The sequence below is a fragment of the Sarcophilus harrisii genome, chromosome 4 (genome assembly GCF_902635505.1).
Source record: "Sarcophilus harrisii chromosome 4, mSarHar1.11, whole genome shotgun sequence".
NCBI classification, from domain to species: Eukaryota; Metazoa; Chordata; class Mammalia; order Dasyuromorphia; family Dasyuridae; genus Sarcophilus; species Sarcophilus harrisii.
The window spans coordinates 296,057,158-296,069,431 of NC_045429.1; the positions used below are offsets into that span (position 1 = coordinate 296,057,158).

A 12,274-nucleotide genomic window follows, 5' to 3' on the forward strand; every position below is an offset into this window, starting at 1 on the left:
TTCCCCAATTATTGGACATCTCAATTTCCAATTCTTTGCTATCACAGAAAAGAATTGCTAGAAATATTTTTGAATAAATAGATCTTTTTCCTTTTCATTGATATCTTTGGGATATAGACCTAGTAGTGTGATTGCTGGGGTCAATTTATATATGTGTGGGCTTTTTAAGACAATGGATTTTAGACTTTTAGGTGTCCCAACTTCTGTCTTACTTCAGTGTAGATTTTTTCTTTGGTATAATACTTGCTGAAGAAATCGTTTTCAACTTTCCCCATTTTTATTTTTAAGACTTTTTGATTAGATTTATAAGACTTCACAAGGTGGGCTGCTATTCCTGTATTTTAGGCTATAATTCAGAAGTCCAAATTTCATTTTTAAAGATCATGTTAGCCAACTTAAGCCATATTCGCCTAATATTTTTCTATATCTTGCCTTGAGTGGACAACACGAAAGAAAATGCATGTAGTATCTAGCCTTTATTTTCTTGTCTGAGTCTTGGTAATCACTTTCACTACTTTTTAGGCTCCTCATCTATATTTTTTATTACTAAAAATGAGAAGTAATTTGCATTGTTTGGTCTTGGGAAGTGTTCACCTTTATCTTGGATGTACAGGAAAGATGTTTATTGTTTTCATCATGTGTGAATAACTGTTTTTTTTATCTGTGAGTGAGGTGACACTACCTACCACTGCACTACTTATTTTTGTTCTTTGACCCTTACTGGATGGATAGCTTCTTTGAGTTTCCTTTATATGTAGGAGCACAAAAACTGTCTTTTGTAGCTTCAAGTTCCCACCTCTTCAAAATGAGCTCTATATTTGTTTTTTTAGCTCCAAAATTCACAGTTGTCTTTTTACATTCTTCCATTCTGACAAAGGTAATTTTTTCCCCTTTCTCTACTTCAGATGACCCTTTTTTCCCATTGAAGTGCTGCTTCCACAGGTGGCATAGTGGATAGAGAATTGGACCTGTAATTCATAAGATTTGAGTCAAATCGAACTTCTGTGGCACTTTATTTTTATTTATTAGCTGTGGCACTTAAGTGAGCAAGTCACTTAAATTTTGTATTTTAGAATGATTAGGATATCTGAGTGCTATAAGAATGATACTGCATTGAGGGGAACTACAGAGATTCAGTAATGTCCTGACTGCTGTTAGCAGTCTACTTTAATCCTTCTATTGTGTTTGGTTATGTTATATAAAAATTCCACCAAGATACAAAGGGTTGATACTAATGTTTATACACTGCTGCTGGATCCAGTTCTACCAATGTTACAATATCCCCTTTTTGGGGATTAGAATACAAGGAATAGGCATCAGGTGCTCACACAATCCTGGTACAAGCCTTTATCATCTCACACCTTCAAATAGTTTTCTGGCTGGTCCCCTTTCCTCAAGCCTCTCTCAATTCCTAATAAATCTTAATACATTCAGATGACAAAATAAAATTTTTTCAAGTACAGAAATGGCTATGTCACTCTCTTCTCAGCAACTTTCGTATTAAAATACTTCAGGATCAAATATAAAATGGGGTCATTTAAAGCCCTTCAAATCATGACTCTTGCCTTTACAATTTTATTAGATTTTACACCCTTCCATGTTCTCTATAATAGAGCTAGATTGACCTTGCTGTTCCTTGTATACAACACTCAACCAATTTTACCCTCAAACTTTAGAGCCATCTGGGTCCTGTGGCTAAAGACAGATCAGGATGACTGGAGATGACCTTGGAATGCAGTGAGAGACCTTGGCCTTTTTAAGTTAAAAGTTAAGATCTTAGTTACCTGAGACCACACCCATTCAGGGATCAAGGCTAGGTAACAATTGAGGCAGGTGATCTTGCACAACCCCTCATTTAAATTCAATTCACTTACATGTCATGGCGTCACCTTCCTGATGTCATGGTCCCATGATGATGTGCTAGCCCACAAAGTGAAATTGGTCAGTTGGAAAATTCCCTCCTTCCTTCTTTCTTCCTTTCCTCTCTTCGTTTTTCCTTTCCCCTTTCCTTCTCTCCCTCTATGTAAGGTAATATACTCTCACTTACAGATGCTCTTAAAAGAATTTTTTTTCCTTTTGTACCTCTGAACCCTCCCAAGATATCTTAGGATTTACTGGCTAGATTTTTTCCTTAAGGACCATGCCTTAAACCAAAACCAATTTAATTCTCATTGGCCACCAATAGGTCCTAGGCCAAACCCCATTGGGTCCTGATTGACTCAGATTGAATATAAATAGCAGTCATTTTCTGCTTTGGCCAGAAACCCTCAGGTCTTCCAGTTTTATTTATTTAGGTTTTGTTTGTTTGTTTGTTTGTTTTTGTTTTTTCTGGACTAAGTGAAAGGATTCTTTGCATCAATTGTTACCTAGCCTTAATCATTGGCCAAAGACATCACATGACTGGATGTTCTGTCCCTTTTATATAGACCTATTGACTTCCATAACTTCCTTCTAGACCAAGCTAAAATTCTTTCAAAATAAGATGCCCTTGTACTTTCGTTGCATTCCCTTTGAGATTAACTTGCGACTACTCTTCTTATGTTCTTTGTACATAATTGGATGCTATTTCCTGGAATGTGAACTCTTTGAGAGGAGAAACTATGGCTTTGGCCAATCTTTTTATCCCAGGCCCTTAATGTAGTGCCTGATAATAAGCCCTTAATAAGTGATAATTATTTTTTATTATAGCTTTTTATATACAAAACATATGCATGGGTGATTTTTCAACATTGACTCTTGCAAAAACTTCTCTTTCAACTTTTCCCCTCCTTCCCTCCACCCCCTCTCCTAGATGGCAGGTAGTCCCATACATGTTAAATATGTTAAAGTATAGGTTAAATACAATATATTTATACATATTTATACAGTTATCTTGCTGCACAAGAAAATCTGATTTAGAAAGAAGGCAAAAATAACCTAAGAAAAAACAAAAATGCAAGCAAACAATAACAGAAAGAATGGAAATGCGATGTTGTTACCAATACCATTTCCCAGTGTTCTTTCTCTGAATGTAGTTAGTTCTGTTCGTTACTGATCAACTGGAACTGATCTGGATCCTCTCATTATTGAATAGAGCCATGTCCATTAGAATTGATCATCATAAAGTATTGTTGTTGGAGTGTATAATGGTCTCCTGGTTCTGCTTATTTCACTTAGCATCAGTTCAGTAAGTCTCTCCAAGCCTCTCTATATTCATCCTATTGGCCATTTCTTATAGAACACTAATATTCCATAACATTCATATACCACAATTTATTCAGCCATTCTCCAATTGGTGGGCATCCCTTCAATTTCCAGTTTCTAGCCACTACAAACAGGGCTGCCATAAACATTTTTGCACATACAGGTCCCTTTCCCTTCTTCAGTATCTCTTTGGAATATAAGCCCAGTAGTAACACTGCTGTATCAAAGGGTATGCACAGTTTGATAACTTTTTGAGTATAGTTCCAAATTGCTCTCCAGAATGGTTGGATCCATTCACAACTCCACCAACAAGGCATCAGTGTCCCAGTTTCCCCACATCCCCTTCAACATTTGTCACTATCTTTTCTTGTCATCTGACCCAATTTGAGAGGTGTGTAGTGGTATTTCAGAGTTGTCTTAATTTGCATTTCTCTGATTGATAATGATTTGGGACACCTTTTCATATAACTAGAAATCATTTCAATTTCTTCATCTGAAAATTGTCTGTTCATATCCTTTGACTATTTATCCATAGGAGAATGGCTTGTTAATAAATGATTATTGACAATTATATATTCCTTTGGTGGAGATGAATGACTGGAAGGAAAGGATTACCTAAAAGCTCTTCATTATGTGTGGGTAGAAGATTCTCCCCCATTTTCCTGTGGTCATAACCTTTTTCCTCTCATGATAAAGCAAAATTGACTTATTTGACCTTAAGAACTAAGGCGTTGACAAAATTGGCTACTTCTTAACCATTTCTTTGGATGTTGATTCACATGAGATAATTTTGCAAAAATAATGTTAGTATTTAGCTTGATAATGTTAAAGTAAAAAGATATTTCCAGGAACTCATGGTTAAGGAAAAGGCTAATAGAAGACTAACAAACACTTGATTTACTTCCATTTTAGAGTTTTCTGAAAACAGCATGTATTTGAAAGAATACCATCACCTGACATTTTTAGGGTGCTTTTCTACTGACCAAGCTCATTTCATCTTCACAACAATCCTGTGAAATTGGCAGAACAGGTAGTTCTATTTTCTTTTTTCATTGATGGGAAATCACATTAGAAATTAAAAACTTGTGTCCAGGTCTCACAGTTAGGTAGTGCAATGCTGGGTCTAGAACTTACATTTATTGATTCCTCTGAAATACCAACTTAGATAAATTGAATCTGAGACTTGTTGCTTTCTTTCTTTCTTTCTTTCTTTTTTTTTTTTTGGTAAATACAACAAAATATTCCATACTTAGCAACAATAAATATTTTAATAACATTATTTTTGACAATTTATGCATGTATAAAGGTGATTTCCCCACCCCTTACTACATTTACAAACTTGATAATGAGCTATACTTGCTATTAAATGTGCAAAGCCTACAACATCTTTAATCTGCAAATCCTGCAAAGAAGAATTATTTTACAATACGCTGGGAAAAATAACAAAGCATTTAAGTTTTCATTGTACATTTGTACATTAGTTTAGATGAAACATCTCAAATTAAACAAATATAGAGATTTCATATATACAAATATAACATTTATAGTATGTATATTTTTTTCCAAAGGATAAAATCTTAAACTTTTACATGCATGCATGACCTGAATTTAATTCTTCACTCCATTTATAACTTTTAGCCAAAATTTTTAATCCCTTCTGCCCTGCAATCATTTCTTGGATCAATGCTCACGTGCCCTTTTTCCTCATCTCTCTTTCCCTATCACTGATGTAATCAAAGGATTGATATGATTAATGCTATTGAAGATATTTTGCAAACACATTTTTTTGCCTGTTCCATTTCTCACTCCCACATATTAGGACATGGAATTATTGCCATAAAATTGTAATTTTTGAATAAGGAGATATTCACAGGTTGATGGACATGAGCATACCTCGCAAACCAAATGCTTACAAGATCCTAGACTTTGCAAGCTGGTATAATCAAGTAATTATGGGGTCATTAAAAGAAAACATCAAAACATTCAGAACTTAAAAGTCTTTCTATGGATGTGAATTCTCCATCCTTGAGAAGAGTGGGGCAATCAAATAACAGGTAGGATTCCACAGACTGAAATAGACCTGTGTTTGGATGGGAGAGACTTTTCACAACTCTTCCTTTTGGGAAATATAAGAACTTATTACACAAACAATATCTGGATAGAGAAAGGTCAGATATTACTCCACACAGGGCTGAAGATAGAAATTCACTTAGGTACCAAGTCAAAAGGCAATGATTGAAGAAGGCTAAACTCACCACCTAAAACAAACAAAACCACTGTATCATCAACACTTGCCATAGATAGGAGATCAATGGTTTTCTTTAAAGTCCAACTTCATGTTGGAAGTGAAAGAACAAAGTGCTGAGGGAGAATGCTTAGCAAGAGCACTGGACATATATATACATACTTGAAGTATTTCTGGGGGCATGTGTATGTACAAGAGTGTCGAGTGAGGAGGTGCAGTGTCAAAGGGCAGTGCTTTCTGACTCTTCCTCTGAGTCTCTTTTCTCAGTCCCTGATTGTCTTGTCATGTGCTCCAGGAGACCAGGGTGGAGTGAAGACCCAAGCTCTACGTGGATAGAAGGGATATCAAAGTGGACAAGATCTGGAAATGGGCAAAGAAAAGTCATTGATATAGTGCCTCTTACTAAAAAGGTGCAAGTAGAGTCAGCATTAGGAAGCAGGAAATTGTGGCCCATTCCAGAACCTCCCCACACACCCACCCACACACGACATGCACACTCATACACACTTTTTTTTAAAGAGATGATTACATTTATTATTTAGTCTACTACTTAATGCAAAGATGAGAAATGTTATCATGTTTGTGATTAAGCTCTTCTTGTTCCTATTTTCCCTATTCGTAATAAGGTTGGAAAGACTAAGACATCCAGATTGTACCCTTGAATTGCATTCAAATATGAAGTAATTCTTTACTGGTAATTTTTTCCTATTTCAATACCATAATGGAGAAAAAAAAAAAACCAGCCCTCTGGATACTGAGAAGGTTTCAGTTAATTGCCTAACCAGCTCTTATGAAGAGTATAAGAAGGTAAAGCTTCACTTTTCACTTCCATGAAAGCAAAGCTTCAATTGGGTTCCTCACCTCAACAAGCCTAGAAATAGTTGGAAATATATTAGATTTCTGTTACAGAAGGAAACATGAAGTACATTGATTGGAATTGGATCTCTGATCTTAATTTCAGTCAAAATACACTGGCCCACAGCTCTTAAAAAAGCTTTGGCACTATCCTCGGTTATGACAGATACAAAAATCCCTCTTGATCACTCTCAAAGTTACGTTAGTTCCCTTGAAAAGACATTTTTTCAAGAGAGTTTAGGTGCTCATGAGGTGCAAGGTGGGATGTAAAAGACTTTGCATGACTCGCAGGAAGAAAGTACTGTCATTAAGCCAATATGTGTATGGAAATACTAGAACATCTTTAATTGGAGTAATTACCCTTGTTTGAGATATTCTTGGTTGAAGAAAATGATAATTGTAGTTTAATTTAATCCTCTTGTATATACATATACATATATATATATATATATATTAAAGTATATGTGTGTATTCTTAAAGTTGTTCTCAAGAACAATTAAGCTAGTGGTAAAGAAATGTGGAATTAGTAAGAAGCTGAAGAGCTCCAAACATTGATTGGATTGTGGAAATTGCAAAGTACAGATTTTATAAATGGGGTTTACCTGTCTCTACCTTCTGACTCTAAACTATCCTACCCCAAATACAAAATTTAAAAGATTTGTGATGATGCAAAACAAGCAACCTAAGCCAGATTTCTTCTGGCAGAAATATTAGGAGAATATCTCCCAGTGTCTTCAGCTAAAAAGCCAGAACTTAAACAGTCTGTAATACCATTTCTCCTCTTCTCCTCAATCCCCCTAGAGAAAAGAACATTAGCAAAATAATGTGATTTCTTCTATTTGGATTTGTTCTTATTTATGTTAAGGTATTTGGCAAAATACAACTCAAGGCTAGTTGAATATATATCTTTATGTACCTGCCACTGTCTGGTCATTATATACTCAGAGCAACTTGAGGGGGAAGCAAAATAGTTCTGTAGCACTGCTCCCCACAAAACAAAGGATAATGAAGTCATTCAACCTTGCTGGAAAGGAGTTTATTTTTTGTTTTTTGGGTAGCTTCAGAAAACATTCTTATCAAAGCTTGGCTCTGATAGGCCAACCCCATTCTAACTGTAAAGACACAATGACAGGCAGAGACCTTGGGGCTAAAGAGCTCAGCTATCAGTTGGTGAAATAAGGTTGATAGGCCTGTATTTGTCCTACCTTCACCTATGTAGATGGGCCTGTTTTGGTCACTGCAGTGCCAAAAGGAGAAGGCATGTGGGCTTCCCCCATTCTTCTGCCTGACATTTAATGTTGAAAGACAGAACATTTAGCAAGCAGTGGGAGCAATCATTACACAAAACTCACACAACAGCCACTGCAAGATTTATAATGTTCAGTCCTTTTGTTCAAATAAAACCCACCAGGAGAAAGGAATGCCAGTTTTAGCTGACTCTTTTCTCTGAGATTCTGAGAAAGTTAAATTGTCCTTGTGAATATTTTACTCTAATTTCTTTTGCTATTCAAAGAAAACTTTCTAATTCTCTAGAAACTTGTTTTTGCCCAAAGGAAGGATATGTATTTCTATAAAGCATCATCATAATTTTCTTACACAGTAACCAAAATGCTAATACACATGGTTATATTGTTAGGTGGTGTCAATTTGGCCTGGCTTGAGAATACTTGAAAGTTATCTCAACAAGTTTGTAAAAGAAAAATCCTTCCTGTCTCAGATTTTTTGTTCCAGTTTATTCTTCCAGTTTCTATGTACTCTTGTTTTTCTTTGATATTCTGAGTACGAGGGAAATATTAATTGAAGGACAATAGAAATGCATAAATACATCTAAACCTCTAGAGTAAACAAACTGAATTAGAACAATACTTCTGGTGAGTTCAGTGGTTTAATCTGAATAGTTTAAATAATCTGTTTTTTTAAAAATGAGACACTGTAGTTAGTTTTGAATGACTTTTATTACTCTTTTAAAATGAGACACTGTAGTTAGTTTTGAATGACAAAAAGATTTTCCAAAACTAAGAAATATGTTCAGATAAGCTAAATATATATCCCAATTTATATCTGAGTTTTTGTTTTAAAAGTACTCTTTATGGAACGCTCAATCAGCTTAGTGTAACAGAAAGAGTATTTGACTGGGAGCCAACATATCTGCTTTTAAATCCTCCCTTTTGCTACCAATTATGTGACCTGAGAGCAATTCACTTCATCTTCCCTGAGCTTCATTTTTCTTATCTGTAAAGGGAGTGAACTAGCTAGATCAGACTATCCATCCCTTTCTTTCATCTAAAATCCTTTGATTTTGTTTTTGAAGGCTTATTCAAATTCCAGAAGGGTCAGTGAAACTACCAGGGAAGGGATAGGGAGGATGCTACTTTACATTTTTGGGAAGAGTTGAGATGAAAAAGGGTTAATAGGTGTTAGTGGTGACTTCTGGTATAGTGTTCATTCATTAGAACCTGGTCAAATAGCAGTAAGGCTCTCTATCAATAATTTATAATTCTTCCATCTGACTTCTAAAGTATTTTCTCTAAGAACACTTCCAGGAAGCATCAGGACTTCAGGATAAAGTTCACTCTTTGGAATAGAAAGTCATACAATCAGTCAACCAACAGCACATGAATATCCCTGGGTAGGAATACCCATAATCAAATAAAGGGAAGATGCTTATACAAGTATTAAAAAACAGTTGATGATTTGGGGAAGAAGGGAAGGAAAGATGGTTTTCCTTAATTGAAGCAGAAGAATAGAAAAAGAAGGTCAGCAGTTCTAAGAAGCCAAATAAGCTTACTAATAAATTCATTGTTAGTGAGCTTGTGGAATCAGTAAGAGCCACACAGCCATGCAACTCAGGTTGAGCCACATGCAGAGGTGATGAGTTAGTGACAGCAGCTGTCAAATTGACCTGGATTAGCCTTCAGAATTAGAAGGGAGATGGAGACTGGGATGCTAGCTTACCCTGAAAATCCCCCTCATACTTATCCACAATTGTTCCACTCATTGTCAAACAGCTGCAATGACATAATGATAGGATTTGGAGAAAGGAATAAAAACAAGGAAACAAGAACAGAACTGAGAAAATACTGAAAATCAGAGTTAGGTAGAATTCACACTAGTTAAGCAAACAAAATAATTACAGGTATTATATTACAGGCTACAGAAATTATTTCAAGGACTTGTAAAAAATTAAGACAAAACTCAACAGTATGGAAAGCAACAACAACAATAACAACAACAAAAACTGTGTGTGTGTTTGCATAGGGAACTATATATTTGTTCTCAAATTCTGCCATGAACTATTTAAAAACTAAATGGTCACTGTCTTTTCAAATGCTTTCTGGTCCCCCCAAAAAAATTCTTTCCAAAAAAAGATATCCCATCCCATTTTAAAAATTTTATATATATATATTTTAAACTTTCCTAAATCTCCTCTTTAAATTACTCTTGATAATTTCCATTACCTTCTTCTTCCTTCTTATACTTGGATAGGGTAAGAAAGCAGAAAAATGTTATCCATTATAAAGGAGTATTTTCTATTCTACATCAGGCCTACTACAAAGGTGTCTTGGGATTTTTTTTTTTTTTTTTTTGCTTACAGAGATCATTGTTTTGAAATGTATTACTATTTTAAAAAATCAGTTTGGGGAACATGGACGCTGAATAAGAAAAAAATAAATGAACAGCAAGTATTCATTAGTAAAAATGCCTTAGCTTGAAGGGTTAAGATCTTTTATTAGGAGAAAAGGCACCATTTAATGAAGCAAATTAAAATGGTGTTTAAATATGTTTTTCAAGAACTCTTCCTATAACTTAATAATCATACATACATGCAAGAATCCATCATAATGGATTATAACCTTATGAGTTGTTGTAAGGATCAAATAATATTTGTAAAATATGTAGCATAGTTCCTGGCACTATACAAGTGCTTATTCCTTTACACTATTTATAGTGATTGCTGTCTTATAAATTGTAAATCATTCTTAATAACTCTATTGAAGCTACTGAATGGCTTAAAATGAAATGAAAAATGTGACTTCTTTTGAGAAGACTACAAAGAAAACCTCTTTAACCTAGGATCTGCATGAGTGCAAATCCAGAAGCTTTAGACAATGTTTAAAAATAAAGCTGCCTGTTCATAAAATTATCTCAAAAGTCACATTAAAGGAACTATTGCTATCAAGCTAAGCAGGCATAAGACTAGGATTATTGTTTAAGAAGACATCATTTTCTGCTCTTGGAGTCAACCATCAAACCATCTGCTCTCTCAGTAAAGGTTTACCTGACTTATTGCAAAGTTTTTGACTTCCTAAATAATGGAAACTTTTCTATGGCATTAATCACTCATATCAGGTATGCTTTAAAATTCACCTTTAAATCTATACTTGGGCTGGGTCAATGCCCTGAAAGAAAGTGGATTTCAAAAGTTCTTTCTTTTTCCTTTTTTAACAAGTCATACTTACTGAACATATCTGAGGATTGGACTTTTATTCTTAAAAATGGAAAAAATCAATTTAGGTGGGAAAACAGCTTAGCTGTTTTATTTATTAAAATAAAGATCTTTATTGATGAACATGAAGATAAATTATAGCTCACTATTTAGGATCCTAGCCAAAACTATAATGCCATCAAGATTCTCAATTTGGATAAAGAGGAATGATGTGTCATTATACTTTTTTTAAAAAAAAAATTTGGGTCCTTCTTGTTATCAGTGTCATGTTAACATAGTCAATTGGCTAACTATACAAATGTCTTTATTCAGTTACTTGTTCATCCTCTCTTAATCTGGGATTCAGACAAGATTTGTGGCTCTATACATTTCATATAGCAACAGAAAACTCTCAAATCTTTAAGCAAAAAAGGCAGACAAGCCGATTTTGATGCTTGTTGATTCATTAGTTATCCACATTCCTGTCATTTTTTCACATTTTCAAAGGGCTTTTTAAAGTTTTACTTCGTCAGAAAAATGAAAAATGCATGGAACTTCAAAAGGCTGCAGGTATCAATGTCAAAATGTTAAGATCAAAAAGATAACTAACCTAGGCTCTTTGCAAAATGACCTAAATTCTAGCTGCTTTTCAATGGGTTTGTTACTAGGAGTAAAAGGATGTTATTTTAGAAGTTACACATGACATGAACACAACAATTTCAATGGTAAAAAGAAATAGATTAGCCATCAGTAAAACCAAATAAACTTTCTGACATTCATATTCTATTAAAGTTCATAGAAAACTTCAAGAAAGCCAGTGGCTTAGTTACCTGTGGACATGCTTTCCCCAGAAGACATGCCATCTATCACAAGGTGGTCCACAGACTGTGAACCAGAAGCAGAGGTGTTTACTGTAGGAGGCTGTGGAGGTGGCAACGTGGGTCTCTGTCGGGGCTTAGGAGTGGGTCGTGATTTGCTTAAAGTGCTTGTGATGACAGGAGCAGAGAAGGAAGGTGTTGTAGCAGGGGGAAGCTGACCTGAAACTAATAAATAACCTTGAGGATAATTAAGTCCATAGGGAGAAGGGGTGCTTGGTGGTGTGGGAGACAGGCTGACTGGGGATGGCTGGCCAGCAGACTGGTCAGTCATACCACTTAACTGACTGAAGGTGACCTTGGGTGGTATAGGTGCCAGCTTCTTTGAAACTGAAAGAAAAAGAAATTTAAAATACTATTAAATTGCAGTCACTTCATTTGGCTTCTAAATATACTTTCATACTCTTATCCTGACCTTTTACTAAATCTGATAAGTACTGAAAATTACTAGCTTCATTAATCCTTATGTATATTCATTCATTCAGTAACATTTATTTAGAACTTATTACATGCAATATACATGCAGGATAAATTAAATGGTAAGGGTTCAAATCTCAATAGAATATACCAAAGAAATTAATACCAGAAATTCTCTGAGAATTTCTACCTTATTATGCCCTACTGTTACAAGTTACTGCTGTGCATAATGGCTACTATATCCAGACAAACTGCAGAAGTAACTAAAGAGGA

General features: G+C 34.9%; 1 protein-coding gene across 4 annotated transcripts in view; it reads right to left on the minus strand.

Annotated features, from left to right (window-relative positions):
- Positions 1-3,690: 3,690 nt before the first annotated feature.
- Positions 3,691-12,274, minus strand: part of ARHGAP44 (Rho GTPase activating protein 44) — a 148,060-nt gene continuing 139,476 nt past the window's right edge. For 3 of the 4 annotated variants that reach the window (XM_031965519.1, XM_031965518.1, XM_031965522.1), the window contains 2 exons: positions 11,540-11,914; positions 3,691-5,788 (listed from right to left, as the gene is read on the minus strand). In XM_031965519.1, coding sequence (XP_031821379.1) covers positions 5,649-5,788; positions 11,540-11,914 — 515 coding nt within the window. In that variant the 3' untranslated portion in view covers positions 3,691-5,648. Of the gene's footprint in view, positions 5,789-9,238; positions 9,292-11,539; positions 11,915-12,274 lie in introns of all 4 variants that reach the window. The other variant, XM_031965520.1, reaches the window with a different exon arrangement.